General features: G+C 53.2%; 7 protein-coding genes across 7 annotated transcripts; 1 reads left to right on the top strand and 6 right to left on the bottom strand.

Annotated features, from left to right (window-relative positions):
- Positions 1-711, top strand: K489DRAFT_378270 (uncharacterized protein; the record flags this gene model as incomplete). The annotated part of the gene is made up of 1 exon (XM_033604371.1): positions 1-711. A coding segment is annotated over exon 1 (347 nt), but the record flags the coding sequence as incomplete, so codon positions are not given.
- A 1,147-nt stretch (positions 712-1,858) lies between these two features.
- On the bottom strand, positions 1,859-4,471 carry K489DRAFT_387566 (Pkinase-domain-containing protein; the record flags this gene model as incomplete). The annotated part of the gene is made up of 4 exons (XM_033606336.1): positions 1,859-1,993; positions 2,099-3,164; positions 3,255-4,329; positions 4,384-4,471. 4 exons carry the CDS (start codon positions 4,469-4,471, stop codon positions 1,859-1,861), a joined length of 2,364 nt encoding a protein of 787 aa, XP_033462763.1.
- A 1,246-nt stretch (positions 4,472-5,717) lies between these two features.
- On the bottom strand, positions 5,718-7,889 carry K489DRAFT_166151 (alpha/beta-hydrolase). The gene is made up of 3 exons (XM_033599338.1): positions 7,679-7,889; positions 6,463-7,596; positions 5,718-6,329 (listed from the first exon to the last, which is right to left on the bottom strand). The coding sequence occupies exons 1-3, from the start codon at positions 7,803-7,805 to the stop codon at positions 6,199-6,201; spliced, it is 1,392 nt and encodes a 463-aa protein (XP_033462762.1). The 5' UTR covers positions 7,806-7,889; the 3' UTR covers positions 5,718-6,198.
- A 1,948-nt stretch (positions 7,890-9,837) lies between these two features.
- K489DRAFT_378267 (uncharacterized protein) lies at positions 9,838-13,578 on the bottom strand. The gene is made up of 2 exons (XM_033604370.1): positions 13,124-13,578; positions 9,838-13,031 (listed from the first exon to the last, which is right to left on the bottom strand). The coding sequence occupies exons 1-2, from the start codon at positions 13,157-13,159 to the stop codon at positions 10,017-10,019; spliced, it is 3,051 nt and encodes a 1,016-aa protein (XP_033462761.1). The 5' UTR covers positions 13,160-13,578; the 3' UTR covers positions 9,838-10,016.
- A 245-nt stretch (positions 13,579-13,823) lies between these two features.
- K489DRAFT_166803 (uncharacterized protein) lies at positions 13,824-14,593 on the bottom strand. Its single transcript, XM_033599340.1, has one exon. It carries the CDS (start codon positions 14,430-14,432, stop codon positions 13,947-13,949), a length of 486 nt encoding a protein of 161 aa, XP_033462760.1. The 5' UTR covers positions 14,433-14,593; the 3' UTR covers positions 13,824-13,946.
- Positions 14,594-16,160: 1,567 nt separating this feature from the next.
- On the bottom strand, positions 16,161-17,307 carry K489DRAFT_378264 (uncharacterized protein). Its single transcript, XM_033604369.1, has one exon. The coding sequence runs from the start codon at positions 16,949-16,951 to the stop codon at positions 16,472-16,474; it is 480 nt and encodes a 159-aa protein (XP_033462759.1). The 5' UTR covers positions 16,952-17,307; the 3' UTR covers positions 16,161-16,471.
- Positions 17,308-17,851: 544 nt separating this feature from the next.
- Positions 17,852-18,801, bottom strand: K489DRAFT_378263 (uncharacterized protein). The gene has a single exon (XM_033604368.1). The coding sequence runs from the start codon at positions 18,566-18,568 to the stop codon at positions 18,086-18,088; it is 483 nt and encodes a 160-aa protein (XP_033462758.1). The 5' UTR covers positions 18,569-18,801; the 3' UTR covers positions 17,852-18,085.
- Between the last annotated feature and the right edge of the window lie 1,097 nt (positions 18,802-19,898).

The raw sequence follows: 19,898 nt of genomic DNA, 5'->3' as shown, positions 1-19,898 counted from the left end.
CCCTCTCTCCCTCTCTCTATCTCTATCTTCCCTGCCTAGCACACACATACTTCCCTGCATACAACGGCACAACGCGGCTTTGGGGGAAATCCATCCCGAACCATCCACATGTAATGATAACCGTCCAGCATAGGACATACAGACCAATGCTTAAACCACCACCCTGCATCAATCCGTCAACGCCATCATCACCGCATGCGACTTTTTCCATCGAAATCCCATGCATTATAACCTCCCACCCAGAAATAAATAAATAAATAGATAAATAAATAGAGACGGAGCGCATAGAAGAAAAACGGGGATCCAAGGCGAATAATAATGCACACCAGCCAACAATCAGACCACTTTCTTGGGATTTCTCCCTCTCTCAGGCTCTCTCTCTCTATCCCTCCAGGACCAGTCGACGACGGACGCTTGCCAACGGTTTTCGGAGAGAAAAAAAGGAAAGGTAAGAAAATACCTAAATCTCCCTGGCGGGCGCGCAAGGCGCACGTGCCCCGAACCGTCGGCCGCGGTCGATTCGGTGACGACGACGATGACAACGACGACGACGACGACGACGACGAGGCATACGCGCACGCGACGCACTGTCCATGGAGGGAACAAACGTGGCGACGGAGATCTCCTCCATCCATCGATCGAGCAATCGATCAATCAATCAATGAATGATGATACCTACCAGATATGCCGTAGTAGTACAAGGCTCGAACCTAACAAACAAAAAAAAAGATATCCATTCATCGACCACCTTCACTGATGGAGTTGTAAGTCGTCTTCTCCATCTGACTGAGTTACGAAATCGTGCCTATACAGACAAGGGTATATATACCTAGTATGTATATGTGTACGTGTGTATGGGCGGAGGAGGAGGACGAAGAGGAGACGAGATGACGTCACATACCTCCGGCGAAAAAAAGAGAGGACGGTACAACCTGTGCACGGGCAGGTGGGTAGGCACAGTATTTTAAAGAGAGAGGAGGGTTCAGGAACGGATCCTCACGCGGGGCGACCTGATCGATCGTGACCCGATATCACCGCCGCCAAGAACAACAGGAAGGCGATTTTGTTCCGGGAAGGAAGAGAAAAGCCTCACCGTGGTAGGATAAGCTCCTGCGAGGATGGAGGGACTCCGTTTTTTTCCAGGACTGAACCGAATGATACTATGTTCGGTATGGCATGCATCATGGCACATTCTCTTTTCCATTTTTCCGATTCCGTGGTCTTGCGGGAGTTATAGCAGATTCACCAAATAAATAACAAGGGGTGTGTGATCTCTCTCCTCTTCTCCCTGTCTCTCTCTCTCCCTCTGTCTCTCTCGTGTGTTTGCTACCGTCATTCATCATCGTCGTCATCGTCATCCACCAGGATTGGATGCGGTTCTCCCAGTTCCCAGTTCCCATTGCAGACCGAAAAAGCGCAGAGACTACGAGCAATCCTCCCTCCCCGGAAATCTCCTTCCGAAACCGTGAATCCTGGATATATGCGAGTCTGTATGCGTACATACTTTTATGTGCGCGCGTTGGTGAGGAGGTCAAGAGAACGAAATGGTGGCCTGTTCTGTCAAAATTTCATTTTCCAGGCGGGAAAGCTTTTTTCGCCCTAATCTTCTTTTCTCCACCGATTCCGTCCGGGTCGGATTCTCAGAGGAAATTGCCGGCATGGGCTTGATCCCCGGCACGAGATCCCAAGATTCTCATCGTTTCTTCCTTTTGTTTTCCTGCCGCAACGATCGATCGACTCATCGATGAGGTCAGTGTAGAAAAAAAACAGAGGTTGCCCGATCCGAAAACAGGAGGAAAGAAAGGGGAGCCTCTTCGGAAGAGAGGCGGTCATATCTCCATCAGATCAGAATAAAAAATCAATCGTTGGCCTCGGCCAACTGGATGATCAACCGACTCGCCAAATCCAGGAAAGGATACGGACTGGTGATATCCTTCTCATCGCTCGTCCTGCCCGCGCCGACAAACTCCCTGCCTTTGGAATCGACCAAAACCTCCTCGTGGCCCGACGGCGTCGCGGCGGAGGAGGAAGCGGGAGGAGCGGGGGAAGCAGACGCGCTCGCACGGTCGAGGTCGATGAGGTTCGATAGCGCACTCACGCCGCCGGCGCCGCCGATGTTGTTATTGTTGGAAGATGATGTCGAGGTGAGATGGGTGCCGCTTTCGGAGGCGACGACTTGGGCGAAACGCCGAACCAGCCGCTCGTAGCCGGCGCATTTGAAGTCGACCAGGTAGACGCCGGATTCGATGCTGTAGAGTTGGATGGTGACGTAGAGCCAGCAGGATTCCGGCTGGCGGAAGCCCGGGGCGGATTCGGCGGCGCTGGCATAGGCGGAGTCGGGGTCGTGTTCGTTGTTGTTGGAGTTGGGGTTGCCGGCAGCAGCAGGGTCGGCCGGTTGGGAGGGGGTAAAGGTGAGATGTTCGGGGGTGACTTTGGGGTCGTGGAGGTTCACCTGCGAGCTGTGTGCAGAGGTAGGGTGAGGCGCGCCGACAGGAAGCATTCCGCTCTTGCGGAAGCGAGCGTGGATGACCCAGGGGTCTTCGGGGATTTCATACCCATAGTCGTTCCAGCGACCATGGCGATCCCGACCACGAGCACCACCTCCGCCGCCGAGCTGATTCCTTCGCCGTTCGGCGCGTCTCCGTTCCTGCTCCTCGTGTGTAGCGTACTCCGGGTCAGATCCCGGTCCTGGGTCTGAATCACTGTATTCCGGACTGTTACTCGGCTCACGTTCCTCTGGCCGTCGCTCCGGACTGCCCTCGCCACTGCGAATCCCTGGATCACGAATCGTAGGAACCTGCCATTCCGCACCCATCCGACGAAGCGCTTTGAAAATTGCAAGCATGGCTTCGGCCGGCGAATTCCGACTACGGATGCCAAATTGCCATTTCTGTCCTTTGCGTTTCTTGGCGCTCTTCTCCTTTTCTTGTTGAATAGTCGTCATGGAGTCGGGCTTGCCGGCATTGCGCAGGTTGGCCGTGCTTTTGCTGTGAGGCGTCAACAGACTCCGCATGCGCGCCTTTTCTTCTTCGCTCCGAGGCCGACCCGATTCGTCATCTTCGATTATCGTTGGAACCTGTGATCGATCGATGTGGCCTTTCATATAAGCGGCATGGTAATCTGGTAGAGAAGAAGGTAAGATGGCGACAGTCGATACAGGAGTCCTCGCATCCATAATCGAAGCAGATCCGGTTGAAGCATGTCGCGTGAGGTCGGGAGTAGCGACAGAACCCCCGGATGAACGCACGCTGGACACTCTCGCAGCCGGCGGCGTTCCTTCCATGAATGATTTATGCTGATCCGAGGGCAAGCCCTTCATCTGATCATGACTCTCGCGAACGATGAGATATGCATCTTTGATCGCACTGGGCTCGTCGGCCAGAAGCGCCGCTTGCACATCGTCAAAAGCATAACCCATGGTCTTTCCGAGTCGACCGATGACTGTCCGATGGACTTCAGGATCACCAAGCTTCTCAGGGACGATTGCCCGATTCGGATCAATGGCTTCGGCGTATTCGGGTGCCGCATTGAGGTAGTCTGGCAAGTTCTTCTGAAACCAAGCATTCTCTCGGATGCCCTGTATGGTGATTCGGTTCATTGGATTGACCTGAAGCATCTCTTTGATGAGCTTCTTTGCGCCATCTGAGAGGTATGGTGGGATGGAATAGTGGCCTGTTGCAATCTTCTTGAAGAGTGCCGGGATGTATTCATCGTCGAACGGCAGACGACCAGCCAGTAGTACATAGAGAATGACACCACAGCTCCAGACATCCACTTCCGGTCCAGCATATAACTTTCCACTGATGACTTCAGGAGCGGCATAATTTGGACTACCACAACTGGTCTTGAGAAAGTTGCCATCCGTCATGATGTTGCTCAGACCGAAATCGGCAATTTTGATATTCGCCTGGTCGTCGAGGAGTAAATTCTCCGGCTTGAGATCCCGGTGGACGATCTTGTGACGATGACAATATTCCACTGCGCATATGATCTGCTGGAAGAACTTCCTCGCCTTGTCCTCTTGCATCTTTCCATGCTGCACGATATAATCGAACAGTTCCCCTCCGGCATACTCCAACACCATGATGATGTCGGTGGGGGTGGTGATGACGGTGTACAGTTTGATGATGTGCGGATGCCGTAGTAACTGCAGGTAGGAGATTTCTCGCTCGATGCGACCAGCCATGTCTCTAGCATTCAGCTTCCGTCGAGAGATAATCTTCAGTGCGACAAGGCTCCCGTCCGCGTGATGTGTAGCCAATTTGACCTTTCCGAACGATCCTTCACCCAACGTCTTGACGATGTCATATTGTCCGATCCGCTTTTTCACTTCTGAGGCTTGCGTCGGGCGGGCGATGGGTGCCCGTGACGGCTGTGGAGGACCCCGTTCACGAACATCACGGGCATTGCGTTCGGATTGTGGTCCGGAGATGGCTAGAGCCAGGTCATCGTCATCGAGGGCAGAAGACATGGTCGTGGAGTCGGTGGTCTTGGGCCGACCGGCTGTGATGTGATTGCCGGCTACACCACCTCGCGTCCAAGCAGCAGGTGGTGGATATTGCTTGGATTGCCGTCTGAGCAGGTGAAATTACCGATCTCGGAGTCGGTGAGCTACAGTCTTCCAGCGAAGTCGAGAGTAATGTATGTAGCGAGCGCGCAGACACTGACGCAGGCGGCCGGTGATCCGAAAAGTGGTGATGCTGGTGGGTGCCTGCGCGCGGAGGACATGTGAGTCTCCAAATCGACAATGTTGCTCGCACTGCTGTTTATTATACAGTCGAAGTCGGGGAGTTGAGGAGGGTGTTTCACGATGGTGGGGTCGGGAGTGATGGCAGAGATTGACCTGAAAGAGGTATCGTGCACGTCGCGAGGGCAGGGTTCTGTGGATCGTGAGAGAAGAAAGGTGCACAGGATTGCTTTTCCAGCGCCAATCCGGGCACACGACTTGTGTGTCACCGGGAAGCTGCTGCTGCTGTTGCCGGCTGTGCTGCTGGACGATGGTTGATGAGAGCAGCCCCGGAGAATACGATTTGTCCTTTCCCGCAGTTGTCGTCCTATGGTATTTCAGGTCCTTTTCACATGCCAGCGCACGCCACAAGTATGATTACTGATCAGATGACATATTCCTCTGGCCATCGAATATTCATTTTGTCGAGACGAAGAATTCACTACTAAATAACCCCGGTTTAATCGCCCTGCGTGTGCGCACGTGAAGTCTGTGTGTGGTGGGTTTCATTGAGCGAGCCTTAGAATGCGACGAGCATGAAGTGGCTGCCTCAGGGTAAGGTGGGGATAATGGGTTTGTGATTGAGTTCGGGGGCACTCGAGGCAGGTGCTATCTCTCTCTATCTCTCTATTTCTCTATCTCTCTCCGTTCCAATGTTGTTTCCTTCCCTGGGTAAATTGAGGGAAGGTCAAGCGAAGGTATCTGGCGGGGTTTATCCCTGTCCGAGACAACTTTTGACGAGGGAAAACTGCCCGCTGCGTCATTGCCGTAAATACTCCAGTATATCCACTACTGTACCATCGTGTAGGAGAGACTGATAATAATAACAACGGAATCTATATCGAATCCTCACGCCAAACGGCCTATCTCTAGCAAGGTAATTATCAAGGAACTTCAGAAACGTTTCGAATTGGACAAGACGTTCTTGTCTGACTGTTGCCATTGATAGGGACTTCCAAAGACATTCTCCCGAGTGTTGGACGTCGACTGGGCGACGGAAAGAGATATATCATTAGACTCGCGATAATCAGAAGAAGTTATGAATCTCACCCGAAGTCCTATGCATTAACTCATTCTGTATCCATTCACTCACTAATCGACAAGAGAAACAACACGTCAAGTCAGCGCACTCCGCGGTCAAAAGCCGCAACCCCAAGCCCCGGGACAAAGTTCGGTCGAGTTGGGCTTACCGCAACCCTAAGGGTATTTCGACCGGATGGGGGGATCACTCCACCAACCGCAGGTGTAGGTGTAGTCAGACTGCTGCGGGTTCGAGACGACGTAGAAGGATGAACAAACGAAGATAGATCGATTATCCTCGTCGATATCTAAAATCTGATGGATATCTAAAATCTTGTCGATGTTATTTCTCCTATTTTTTGACGTAGATGTTCATACGTGGTCCAGAGATCTCCGGACGGACTCCTCCTCTCATCTCTTTCTCCTCCTCGTTTGCCTTTTCTCGTCCTCGTTTATTTGTTATTCCCGAAATTGCCCTTCTGCGTCGTGAAATCAGACACGACGCCGAGGTTGTCGATCCGTCCCAGAAGGAATTCGAGCTGGCGGTATGCGGCGGTGGGCGCGAATTGCGGAACCATGTGGCCTGACGGCAACCGTTAGCCTCAATTCCTCGACGGTGGGAAGGGGATGAGAGAGAGAGAGAGAGAGAGAGAGAGAGAGGTGGAGAGAGCAGTAAAGTAGGAGAAGAAAAAAGAGGGAAGAAAACAAAAACTCACCAGAGAGCGCAATCGACGAAAACGTCAGCCCTCGCTCCGTGTTCCACTTCCCGGCCACGCCGCTTCCACCCGCAGTCTGCGGTCCGCCGGGCTCGGCGTGATACGGGACGTAAAAGTCCTTCCACTTCGTCGGCGGGGTGGAGAAACCCTGGGCGCCATTGAAGGTCATGTTCTGGATGCTGGCGATGGTGCCGTTCTTGATGAGGACCATGTCGAGGTCGCCGTGGGCGATGACGGTGCGGGTGTTCTTCTCGATGACGCGGGGGAGGACGGAGAGGCCGGAGGGTGGGGAGGTGTCGGTGTCGAGGACGCCGGAGGAGCATTCGGCCCACTTCTGCGCGGGCGCGTTGATGGCGCGTTGGACGTCCGGGCGGTTGAAGTATTCGGTTGTGCCCGGGGGTAGGAAATCGAAGGAGCCTGGGAAGCCGAGCACGTCCCATTGCAAGGGGCAGATGACGGAGACTTGGTAGATGTTGAAGCAGGGGTTCGTCAGGGTGACGGCGCTGAAAACGTCGTTGAAGAGACCGCAGCCGGGGACTGAGCTGTTGGGTGGAGAGGGAAGAGGGCCCTTGGGAGGAAAGACGAGTGATTTGGCGAGGAAGTCTTCGTAGCCGCAAGCCTTGTGCTGTTTGTGGAGGTAAGAGGTGAAGGATGCGTTCAGGTTGAACAGACCTGCCCAGGAGTCGACGAATGGCGCCACCACGACATCCTGCTGGACATTGTCATAGCTCGTGACGGGGTCGTACATCAGCGTGGATTTGATGTTGTAGTAGGTCTTGTCGGTTTTGTTGTGCATGGCATCGGCGATGTATGGGACATAATATCCCGCGTAAGACTCGCCTGTGATGTAGATCTTCTTGCCTTGTAACGAGAAGGTATCAATCAGGTTCTTCCAGAACCCTAAGAACTGTGCAGCCACCTCGATTTCGTTTGTGGCACTGGGCGTGCCCTTCTTCTGACTGAAGCCGGTCCCGGCAGGTTGCTCAACCCACACGACATTGCTCAAAGTGTTCCATGACCACGGATTTTTGTAAGGCTTGTAAGTGCCTGGTTGCCAAAGGAAAGGACCATTCTCCTGGAGAAGTCCTTCCAGACTGCTGCAGCCGGGTCCTCCGTTAAGCCAGATGACAATCTCTGTGAGCAGACAAATGTTAGCCTTGCCCGTCCGAACTTTGAAATGTGCAGTAGTGATAATTCAAATCTGAGCTACACGTACCGTCCTTGGCCAGAGGATTAGTCGATGGGAAGAACCAAAAGTACAACTCGCTGGCATCGGGTTTATCCGAAATCGGCAACAATCCAGCATAACCTGGAAGCGATTCAAAATACGTCAGCAATGACATCCCAACATCACAAAGTCGTTCCTCCAATCTGATCTTCCACGTAGAAGGGATGATCTTCTACCACTTCTCGATCAACCTCGGAAGATACGCACTCTCGCCAATATCAAAGTTCACCTCCGGGATCTTCGTCCCGTCCACCTTGAACTTGGTCGTGTTCTTGTTCTGCGGGATGATGGAAGGCTTGGCCGGCGATCCGTAGGTTGCCGTGGTCGTGTAAGCCTGGCTGTCACGCGCATGTAGGTAGTTGAGGTCATCGCGGCCGAGGTAGCGTGCAGGCGAGGCCCGCGCTGCTGCGGAGCAGACGTATGCCGCGAGGGCGAGGAGGGTGGCGTGGTGCATTGCGTCTTGTCCTCTTACCCTCTCTGTTCGTGTCTGGTCTTGGGATTGAGAGATGGTGGACGGGATCGTTCAACGAGGAGAGGGAGGACGAGAAGAGAAGAAGGGAGAGAGAAAGGGAAACGGAGGAACAACAATGAGAAAGACCGTACTCTCATGGCCTACCTTTTTCCTCGCACTGGCATGTGAGAGCTTGCCAATGGCAAAGCAAGAGATCATTAGACAGACCGACAAGCTCCCACTACAATAGCTTCAGCTTCTAGGAACGCCATCGGGGCTTCGCGACCTCTTCTGGAAAGGCTGCTAGAAGGGGAAGGTGAGATGCCTAGTGACGATAGAAGGAGCACTAGAGAACAGGAGTGTGACAGCCCTTGAGGACAGAAGAGAGATAAACAAACGGCTGCAGGTTGATGCAACCAAAGAGAGTCCAGGCTAAGCATTTCCTGGCGTTATCTTTGCTTGGTTCCATGGCGGATGATCTGCAGGTTCGGAGATGGTGGCGCACGTGAGGGCCAATCGTAGACGCTGGAAGGAGGGGCAGAGGAGCGAAAAGACAAGACGGGACGAATGAATCATAGTGATGGAACGGGACGATGCTTGTCGTGATGGTTAAATTATTAGGTGACAGTGGTAGTGTTAGTAGATGGTGTAGTCGGTGATGGCGTCGTCACATTGGAGCCGACCATTTGAATGGAGCTCGTCGCGGCGGTTGCAACTGGCTGGTCATTGCATTTCCCCTCCACACCTCTCGCGCGTTGGTGATGATGAGGAGGAGTACATCCAGTCACGGAGATGAGCGACGATCTGATGCGGCGCAGCGTCTTGGAATGGAAATGGAACAGATAACGCGAGAGAGAAAAAGAGAGAGAGAGACACACACACAGTCAGGACAAACACTGCAACAACAGGGCTGACGATCGACATCCTCGGTCGGCGAGTGCCCTGTAGCTGTTCCATGCCCGCTCGTCACGCGACACGCCAATGTCACCACACACACAAACACACACACACTCTCTCTCGCAGAAACAGCAGCACACAGCAAGGAAGAACTGAAGTCATCAAGGGGTTCGTCTAGACATACAGATACCGAGTCAACCCGACAAAATCATCACCATCACCAATCGTCCCTCTACCGCCACCAAAAAAACAAACAGATCAGATGGTGACCAGCAAGCCCCGAGAGAGATAAGGAAGCTCTCCCCACACGTGAAAACCAAGACGCCCGGGCGGGTGAAATTTCGAGATCGGCACCGCATATGACCAAGTCTGGACACTGCTCCGTTCCATCGAGACAAGGGTAAAGTATCGGTCAGACCAGGAACTCTGCCTGCTGAATAAAAACGACAACTCATCCGGGACTCCGCCTGTCGGGCCGGGAGACGAGCGTGCCACGTATTCAGTAATCGGGGATACCGAGTATCTGATGATTCATTCGTCGGCGCCTGCCCATTCGGCCTTATCTCAGATGATAACCCATGGATACGAGATCGGATAAACGTGTTGTATGCACCGTAGTATTTTGCGGCACGGGCCAAAACAAGAAAAACAACACAAAAAAGGATTGCATCATTGCGTTTCTATCGTCGTGATTAAATCAGGTGATGAATTATGCAGGATGAATCATGATGAGAGAGACCTCCTGTGGCGCGGCCGGAGGAGGGAAACGTCGAAGAACGAACTACTGTAAGAACATTCTGCGGTGTTTGATGGTAAACAGTCGAGTGTATCCCGGAAGGGGAGGGGGGCACCTAACAATCCCATATGAAAGGGAGCTGAGGGAGCACTGTCCCTTTCCGCCAGAATCAATATCTCCTCATTCATTGCTATGTACACATTGCCATACGACACAACCTGAGCGACGACGGGAGAGCTCCCCTACAGCTCAAAGACCTCCTGCACATCCTTCCAATCCCCATTCGCCCTCCGATGCCAATACTCCGCCTCTCCGGCATGACTTCCCGCCTTCTTGAGCACCCAGACCTCCTCACCCTCTTCCACAGCGTTGTTGTCCCCAGGAGATGAAGAAGAAGGGGAAGAGCCGAAAGAAGGCGAAACCATCTTCTCGAAAAACTGCGGCGTCCACTTCCGACCGTGTCCCTCGAGGACCTTTCGACGGGAGCGTTGCCGCTCCTCGAGGCGGGCCTTGAGCGCCTCGGCCCGGTCGATCTCGCCGCCTTCCAGGGCCTGCTGGTCCGGACGTAGGCGGGAATCCGTCGGGGGCAGATGGCCGCGCTCGATATCGGTGACTTCGTTCAGGGCGGCGGCGAAGGTGGTGAAGCCATATACGCGAGGGGCGTCGGGGACGAGCGAGCCGACGGTCCAGACGACTTCGTCGGTGTCGGTGCGGTGGAGGCCTTCGGTCCATTTGCCGATCAGGCCGAGGGGGAGGGATTCATCGCCGTCTAGGATTTGCACGGAGACGTCCTCGCTGCGGCCGGAGAACATGCCGCCGGCTTTGAAGGTGGCGATGGCGCGGAGGTGGCTGGTTTCGCTTTGGATGGTCATGGTTTGCACAGGTTCAACGTATTTCTCGCCGGCGATCACATTGCGGAGAAAGCAGGTCGCCTGGTTCCATGAGTAGCGCTCCTGGGAGGCATAAAGCACAACCCGGGCGCGACCTTCGGTGTTGAGCTCGACGGACTTGCCCCAGAACTTCTGGATCGGCTGAGGAGATTGCGTAAAGCACCAGCCACCATTGTTCAAGCTCTCTGCTTGACAAGCTGTTCGGACAGGGTGATGCGAGACCTTCTCGGCGACAAATCGAAACCCGAGATCTTCCCGAACGAGCTCAAAGGTTTCGCCGAGCATCGGATTGAAGGGTTTGCGGATCGCTCGCTCTTTCACACGACTGTTGGCGAAGTAGGATATGGCAAACGCGGCCACGTACATCAGTCGCTCTGCAGGGGAAGTATCTATAGAGGCGGCCGAATCCAACAGTGATGCATACTCCATGCTTTCAGCCAGACGCTGGAGTAAAGAGGTAGGTTCGTTCGCTGTCACCGGCATCGATACTGTAGACAAGTCTTTGCCGGCATTCTTTCGAAGGAATCCGATGATACTCGGCGGTGCTTGCTTCGGGGGCTGAATTGTAGGCCGGCGTACAACAGGACCCAATGGTAGAGGTGGAAGACTATCCGGTCGAGAGGGGAACTCGCCCTTCGTCTCTGGTTTAGGCGCGCCGAACACCACGGAACCTGCCAGTCCACCTGCTTCACTGCTAGTGTCTGAATCGTAGTGCTGCTCCTCACGCGCATCACCAGCCTCACTTTCGGTGTTTCGGCGAATCTTGAGGAGCTGCGAAGCTGCCCTCGCCCCGTCATCGGCATCGAAATACTCCTGCTCATCGACGGATTCCATCGAAAGGCGCGAGACGGATGTCGCCAAAGGAGGATTCCGTCGCGCTTTGCTTTCGGATAGAAGTGCCGTGAATTCTGCAACTACGGTATCGAGATCGTGGAGCAGTGCCAGGCATCGCTCATGAACATCGGTCGTCACCGCCGGAATCTGTGTGGTACTCGGTCGTCGCGGAAGCAAGGAGAAGTTGCCCATCACGGGACTCGTCGGGCTCGCGATTGTAGGTGATGGTACCGCAAGCTGCCCTGATACGCTTCGTCGGAACACCGTCGAGGGACTTCGATCAGCACTGGTCTTTCTTTTCCAGAACGATCGTCGGTCTGCAGCTTGCTCGTCCATGTCTGGAAAGTAAGGGTTACTGGCATCGTTGGACGGACTCGGCAGAGCACTGTGGTTGCTGGGTACGTTGAGGCCCAAGCCTGATGTTTGAAGTCCAGCTGTGGATTTTGGATCAGTGTCCTTTGCAAGGCCACGCACTGCATCTCGAGATCCCGAGACAATACTGACAAGTCGTTGAACTTGATCCCATTCGTCATCTTCTCTAGGATCTGCTGGAACAGCGGAGACCGGTCGTGCCTTGTTGAGACTTTTCGCCGGCGTCGGAGGCAGTGAAGCAGCCGTTGTCGAAGCCCGCTCCAATGCTTCCCGCCAGCCGTCGAAATCTTTTCGATTCAAAGCCTTAAGATGCCAGACTTCGGCGCCCGAGTCTACGGAGAACTCGCGCGTTTTCTCATTGACACCAACCGCGGCTAGAGATAATGGAACTGCTCCGCGCAAGGCAGATGAGTGTCTATCGCGATAGTATGATAACGTCGAAGATGTGAAGTCGAGAGAGAAATATCGCTTGGCAAATCCTTGACCCTTCTTACGCTTCTTTTTGGAGAGCACGCCGGTATAGAATGTTGTACCTTCGAGACCCTTGACTTCTAAGAAGCGGCCGTGTTTCGAGACTGGCCTCGGATCCTCCAGCACCGCCCGATGCGCATTACTTTGCGACAGAGAATCTGTGGACTCGTGGGCCGAACGTATGGTCGGTGTGTTTCCTACGCTCGAAGATCTGCCATTGGAACTCGCTTGGGAGTAATGTAGGTGATGTCCCGACTTGGGCGGTGCGTTTGTCGGATGTGTGATGAGCACAAACGTCACATTCTTGGATGTCTGCTTGGAAAAGGTGTTGTCAAACACCAGTCCATATGTTCCGCTCTCGCCTTGTTGCACATCATATCTTCCCATAGACACTTTATCCGCCTCGCATTTCCCGGTCCATGCCACAGACTTCATCCCGATGCTCTGCAACTTTTCCACGATCTGACTTCCCTGGACAGACTCTCGTCTGGGCCTAGGCACATCTTCGACTGCTGGCGTGGGAGGTACACTGGCCTCATCGACGTGGTCCTGTGTTGGTAGGTTGGGGGTAATGCCATTGCGAGTGCCCGGGTGTTTGAAGATGCCGAAATTGATTCCCTTCTTGTGAGGCTGAACCGTCCATGATATCGAATGGTATTCCGGTACCTGTATCCAACGAACCAAATAGCTCTATCCAATGAGAGATCACGTTAGTAAGCGCAATCATTTAATCATGTGGAAGCTACCGCATCTCAATCGCAGTGCACAAAGGCAAGATGTACCTTGGAGTGCACCACAATCTGTTCGATCCCGGCCATGGTGTGGTAGCTTCAGCTGTGTTTTCGACGACCCCTCGAGCTTGGGAGGAACGTGTTCTGCGTACAAGTCCCCTCAATTGTGCACTTAAGAATATTCCGAGGCGTGGATCGTCATCGGCATGAGAAGTAAAGATGCGACTGCGGATGTGATCTCGTCGAGGTATTGCGCTGCATAACTTCGGTTTAGGCAGCCATCCGATCGCTTCACGTACGAGATCTTGGAAGCGGCCAGTGGACAGTCGCGCGGGTTCTAGTCGAAGCTGAAGCTCCGAATCCGCACGGAGGTTGTTCAACGGCCGAGCCGACCGGTGAAATGGCGTGAATGAGGTTCATAGCCAACGTGGTTTAGGACGCGCTGGGCAATGGGACGATAGGAGAACATTGCGAGTGTTTGAACAGGGCAGGAGATTAAATCTGACCTGTATAATAATATCATACGATTCATTGTAATTGTTTGACTGGATGCGGATGCTCCTTTACACGGTCTGATGACCGTTGATGATGGTCTGCCCGGATTGTCGAGCCTCTCAGCCTGAGGCATACAGAAGCCGCAGCCACGCCTACATCGAAGGATGATACGTCCAGGTTCGTGAGTCGGATATCAATGGATGAGCACCGCGATCGAGGCGTGACTAAGTCTGTGAACAGTCTAGTATAGATGAACGACTCCTTCGACGGCACAATTCAGACATTGCGCACAATTCGTGCATAACCTGGGCGAAGAGATGCATCATCGGCGATTCCTGTTCTGCCTGCCCTTATCCACCACCAAGTAGACATCAAGGCCTCATGATCTATCGCAATTTCGTAGACGTTCACCATCAACAGCCCAATGGCACTGGAGTGCTTTGGGCAAATCTCTGAAAGGTGACAGAGAAGAATCGTTGTGAACCACAACGTTGGAATTGTCACCAAGATCCAATGACGTAGCGCAACGTTCGATTCTGCACATCTTCAAGGCAGAGGACAGTGAGCACCCGGGAAACAATGATACCAATGAGCGAACGTCAAGCCCATCCAGCGCCAAAGCGCCACAAAGTTTCCGATAGAATGTTCGATCATGCCCATGTGTGAAGAACAACAGGGATAATTGTGTGTATTCCCCCGTAATCCACGAACCATCGCCGAACGTTCCGGAACCCGAGAGGCGGAAAGGCAAAAGACGCCAAACGAGAAAATGAGGCTGGCGATGGTGGAATCCCGACACGAGGGTGAAAGAAGTCCGATCATCCCATGATCGCACGGCCTGCAGGAGGATCGCATATGTGTGCATGCCGAAAAAACGTGCCGTCTGACGTCACACTTCTGGACATATCTGCTTTGTCGTGTGATGATGTGAGGATTAGAAATCAATGTTTTTCACAATAGTCGCCATTTCGTATTGAGGCAGGTTTACGGTTCTCGTCAGTGCCGCGTGGGTGCAAGGGGTGGAACGTCTGGAACTTGCAGATCACCGTTTCCGATCTATGAAGTTCGGTCGACAATTCGGTCAGCGAGTGTCGAGTGATGATCGCGCCTTCCTGCCGCTTGGGATAATCTGATCCATCTCTGCCCATGATCGCCATTCAGCTCATCACGCCGATCAAAGAGGCCCATGTTGCTATTGTATGGGATGATGCATGTTCTTATGCCCATGAGTCGAACAGAAAATCGGGTCGCATGCTGGAACAAGCCGTGGCTGCGAACGAGTATGACGACACGCTTGCATCCCACGCGTCTACAAGTCGTCTCTCTCCCACGGCGCTGTGGAGAATCGCTGACTGTCCAGCAGCAGGCACCGTCACATTCCGTCTTCCACACAAGACAACGCGGTCGATCGATGACGCAAAAAAAAGAGGCTGAAGAGAAGGCTTGCAGGCGATCATAGATGGGGAGGCAGGCGTGAGCGATGCAACGCACGCATCGATCGTGAGAGAGAAAACCCGGCCCTTGGCCCGATCAGGACCTTGCGCTTTTCCCTTCCCTCTACGGTCCACCCACGCCTTTGAGTGGGTCAATCAGCGCGGTCAGTCGGCGAAGGAATGATCGCCGAACGTCCGTCTCGGCGACGGTCTTGGTCTGTATGATGAAAGTCAAACAGGCCATACTGTAATGAGTTGTCATCAGTGGAGACATCTTGAAGGATGGCAGGGAAATGAAGGATGGAGGCGACCATTGATCAAAACCATCCATCTCGTATCATCCATTTTGGCGCAAAGCGATGACGAAGACAAGGAAATTGCCATGCACATAATGAGAATGTATTAGGGTAATACACGATGCACGTACACACAGTACTGCAAACATCGATACTACAGAATGAAAACTCGAGAACTTTCTATAGATGGCTGCTATGCTAGTGATCATTTCATTGATTTACGAGCACAAAAATATAAACAATTCCACCGATGGGAACGACGACATGGAATTAAATAAAGACAATAGTGGTCAAGATATTGTAGTTAAGAAGATGGGTTGGACGACGGCGCTTCACACGCAAACGGCGCATGGGAGCACACCATGAGGATTGTGAATACCCATTAAATTCCCATCACAGTAATCATCATGACAACTATAACGCAGACATTCACAGAGATGTAGAGTAGAACAAATGATCACAGTTGTGGAAACGATGAAATTGTGTGATTGCCGCGAATGTTCGCGACAAGAAAAAAACCGCCCTCGCGGCGAGGTTTTGGGGTATCTCTGAAGGCAACCTCGCTGGTTGTAGCTAGCAATACAAAAAGAATCGTGTGTGAATCAACAACACACAAATATGAATTATGTCCCCCACAGGGAGTGTCAGACCGTGATGTGTCTGCCCTGTTTCACCATTTCGAAAAAAGACACAAGAAAAATCAAAATCCCAGAACTTTTGTAGTGGTCGGGTGTCATTCCCGCCACATTTTTGTTGACACAGTAAAAATCAAATGCTAAAATGCAATAACGCCGTCGCTTTTGTTGGAAATGTTGTCGATGAACGCCGATTTGATGTTCCCCATTTTGGTTTGTCGTAAAATGCTCGAGTGGGCCGAAAAGGCCTTTAAGCTTGAGTAGAGTTGAGTGTGTGAGAGAGATCGCGGTGCAGAAAGATGCCCCAGGTCAAGTGATGCAAAACTTTTGTTTGTCGTAGAAAACCCGGAAGAAGATCCCACCAGCGCCGTCGCTCAGATAAAAAGTTGTGTTGAATAAAGAGAACTTGCAGTGTCGCCATGTTTTTTGGACCGCGAGAATCGAGAACCAGCTCGCAGGAATTATTAGGAAATAGTAGAGTAGAGATGTCGAATCGATGATTTGAAGAAAAGGAAACCGCAGGCCCATCGAGGAGCACGTTTATGCGGACCGACGGCCGAAGATGTTGCCCAGAGCAGTACGAGCAGCGCTGCCAGCAGAGTGGATCGAAGCGCTGGAGTCAGCAGATGAGTTGCTGTCGCTGCGGTGAGTCTTGGCCTTGTTGTCGATGGCGTGAGCCTTGGACGAGCTGTGGAAGAGGTTGCCAGCACCACCACGGCCGATGTGGTAGATGGGAGCTGATTGAGTCTCACGCTTCTTGATCATCTCCTCGTCGAACTGGAAGATGGCCTCGGTCTCGTGGAACATGTTGCCGGCACCTCCACGGCCAGCGGGGACAGTTCGAGAGACAGGCTTGGTGAGGGCGATTCGTGAAGCGGGACCAGTGGCGTTGGGGCCAGATGTGAGCTCGCTGGACTTGTATCGCTGGTAGTTGCCAGCACCGCCGCGACCACCGCCGATGTAGCCACCGGACTTGGGGACGGATGGGTGAGGCTCAGTGACGGAAAGGTTGCGAGACATGTTGATGATTATGATGTGATGTGTGTTGTGATGTGTGGAGCGTTGATGAGGCGGTTGATGAAGCTTGGAAGTGTTGATAGATGTGATTGTGTTGTTGATGATATTGAGTTATACAACCTTTTTCAAACTGAGAGGTGGTGGACGAGGCTTGATATATACACGATCGCCTCCGTTGAACCATCACACACCAACGGTGTCACCACGAAGAGACACGCGGACCCATGCACCCACACGCATCTCAGATTTCCATGACCAAGAAGAATGTAACCGAAAGCCCCAAGCCACGCAGTGCATCATTCCTCGCCCAGCAGAAATTGCCCGTGATCATGGGACCTGACGCCGTGCGCGCGCGCTTTCCAGTTAACGGCACAGCTCGAACAGCGCAGACAGAGAAAAGTCTGCATGACTTTTTTGTCCCGGATCGTGACACACCCAACGGCGGCTTGGCTTGCGCATTAGCGGCCATGGCACACACATCCACACACACACCACTTGGATGACCGGAATGGAGGGGTGGGAAAGTACGAACCGCCACGCCACGCCTCTCTGCGCGCGAACCTTCCCAAGCTGGCAGTTGTTGCAGTACATGGACGGTCTCGTCCTTTCTTTTCCTCTTGGCCGGCAACACCGACTTCGACAAGATTAATGGACTACGCCTCTATAGTGCCAAGCGTGCGTTTGGAATGGGGGGTGGATCTCGGCGGGTATTGTCTTTGATGTGGATGGGATGGTTTGCTGGTCTGCTCTTCTTATTATGCAAGACGATCACAGATGCAGTCTGCGCTTATATCCAATCGTATGCTACATGCCCCTAGGCGGCAGGAGATGGCGATATAGTATGTGCTCATTATGCTACCCCATTGAATACTGTTGTCAAATTATTCGGCACTGTGTGAGTGTCTGAGGCGATCCAGCGAAGGATATACAGACATCTCCACTATTGATGAAGGATTGAGAAATTCTACCCACACGCGAGACCCCGATGAATTTTTTTCAAAATCCGGATCGTCCAGATGACGATGGTGATGAGGCGAGAAGGCGAGAGAGATCCTACTGTGCCATCCAGCCGCAAGAAGCAGCTCGATTCGAGAATTTCAGGGCCAAGTCGCCTGCACAACTCATACACACCCACCATCAACCATCACAGTACAAAGGCGTCATGGAAGGACAATTTTCTTCTCGGTGAATGCAGGCATTCTTGCAATCCTCCAACTCGGGGTGCATACCGCAGGAAGAGAGGGACCTGCGCACTGCATCCACAGTCATACAGTTCGGCATCACCTTCGGCGGCTGATGATGGAACACGCCACGCATCTCATTTTTCCGGTCACGTTCATCCGGTCCTGCATGTCGCATACTCCGGAACACAATGGTCATGGCATCATTCCCGGTCAGCTTTGCGCATGGTACAGTAAGAACACAACACGTAGGATTCTGGTGCCTTTTCGCGAGGCCGTCAGATCCGCGCGGGAGAATGTTTCGTGATGACCCTGTTGCGTCAAACATGCCGTGGATTGCGGAGTTTTCCATGCTGTTCGCTTTCCAGAGCTCGGTCTTTCGCGACTTGGCTTTTGGGTGGGAGGACGGAGAGGGAGGGAGAGAGCGGTGGGATGCCATAAACTCTCCCGCGTCGTGAGGACCAGAGCAAGCAAAAAAAACGTGTGTGGTTCTGTCGCTGTCGCATCGCGTCGGCTTTCTGGCCCAGCGTTGCTCGGCCGGCACTTTGACCCCATGTTCCAACTGCTGCACCGGGCTCCCAGGACCTGAACCATAAAAATTCTCCCCTTCGTAGAGATTGCATGCGGGCAGCGTCCGCCATTGTCACAAAGCCCAATGCATCATCAGCCCTGGCGGCGCCACTGTCAGCGATCGCGCCTCCTGGTGGAGTTCTCGAAGTGACACCGCTTCATTCCAACTATGCCAGTGTGACCGACTAAAACGTGCCGTGATCAGTCTGAGGAGTCGTTGCGTCTACTCCTCACGTGCGTGTGACCATGCTGCGACAGGGCGAGAATCTCCCCTCGCTTGAGTATAGACCAGGCCAGGCACACGATTGAGCAAGCGAACAGGTGCGGAGAGGGCGCGCCAGCAGCGGAGCAAAGCAGCGAATTTTTAGCAGCGCTTAGCAACGGACGGCAAAGTACGACCAACGAGAGCCTGACATGATGATTGATGATCGAACCACATGGCCCGAGGACTGGCTGGCTGACTTTCTGGCTTGCTTTGCTGCCGGCGAGGCCGCGTATGCAAGGGAAGCGCGAGTGCCAGAGTATTCCACTGGCAGTCATCTCATCATTGAAACACCATCGTGACCGCGCGCCATCGCATCATGCTATTTTCCCGCCAGCTAGGCCAGCGATGACCAGTGGACAGCATCACGTGGGACGACAGTGTATGATTCATGGATCAATCACGACGGAAACCGTGCTGTGGGCGGCACGGTGGACCATTGAAGTGCAACTTGTCCCCAACATGCCTTTCTCCTCCCACCAAAAAATCGATGGTGCAATTCGGCCATTATGCAAGAATGAGTTCCTATTACCCCCAGGAAACCTCAATCGGGCGGTAGGTTACGCTCCCGCCGGGCGCCCGGATGACCATACGACGACGCACGCCCGCCCGTCCGTTTGTCCTAAGCCAATTCCCCGCCGTCCGCCGCCGTTGCCGAGCGAACGGTTGGTTGGCTTCATTCTCTCTTTCTGTTCTCTGCGTGCGTTCCAGCTCTCTCGCCTGATGTTGCTTGCTGGTGCCGCTGGCCATCAATGAGAATGATAGATTGTGCGAACCACATAAACATTCGCTCCCGCTTCCAATCGATTCCCACGTTGCATCGAGTGGGTTCGCGCAGACAATTAGCCTTGAGGAAACGTTAACAATGCCTCTTGAGCAATCGATGTGGGTCGCGGAACAATAATCAAAAGAGGTTACCACGTGCACGCTTCTGTTG

Source organism: Dissoconium aciculare, assembly GCF_010015565.1.
Source record: "Dissoconium aciculare CBS 342.82 unplaced genomic scaffold K489scaffold_3, whole genome shotgun sequence".
NCBI lineage: Eukaryota > Fungi > Ascomycota > Dothideomycetes > Mycosphaerellales > Dissoconiaceae > Dissoconium > Dissoconium aciculare.
Note: the sequence above shows the minus strand (reverse complement) of the source record. Positions and strands in the feature narration are given on the sequence as shown.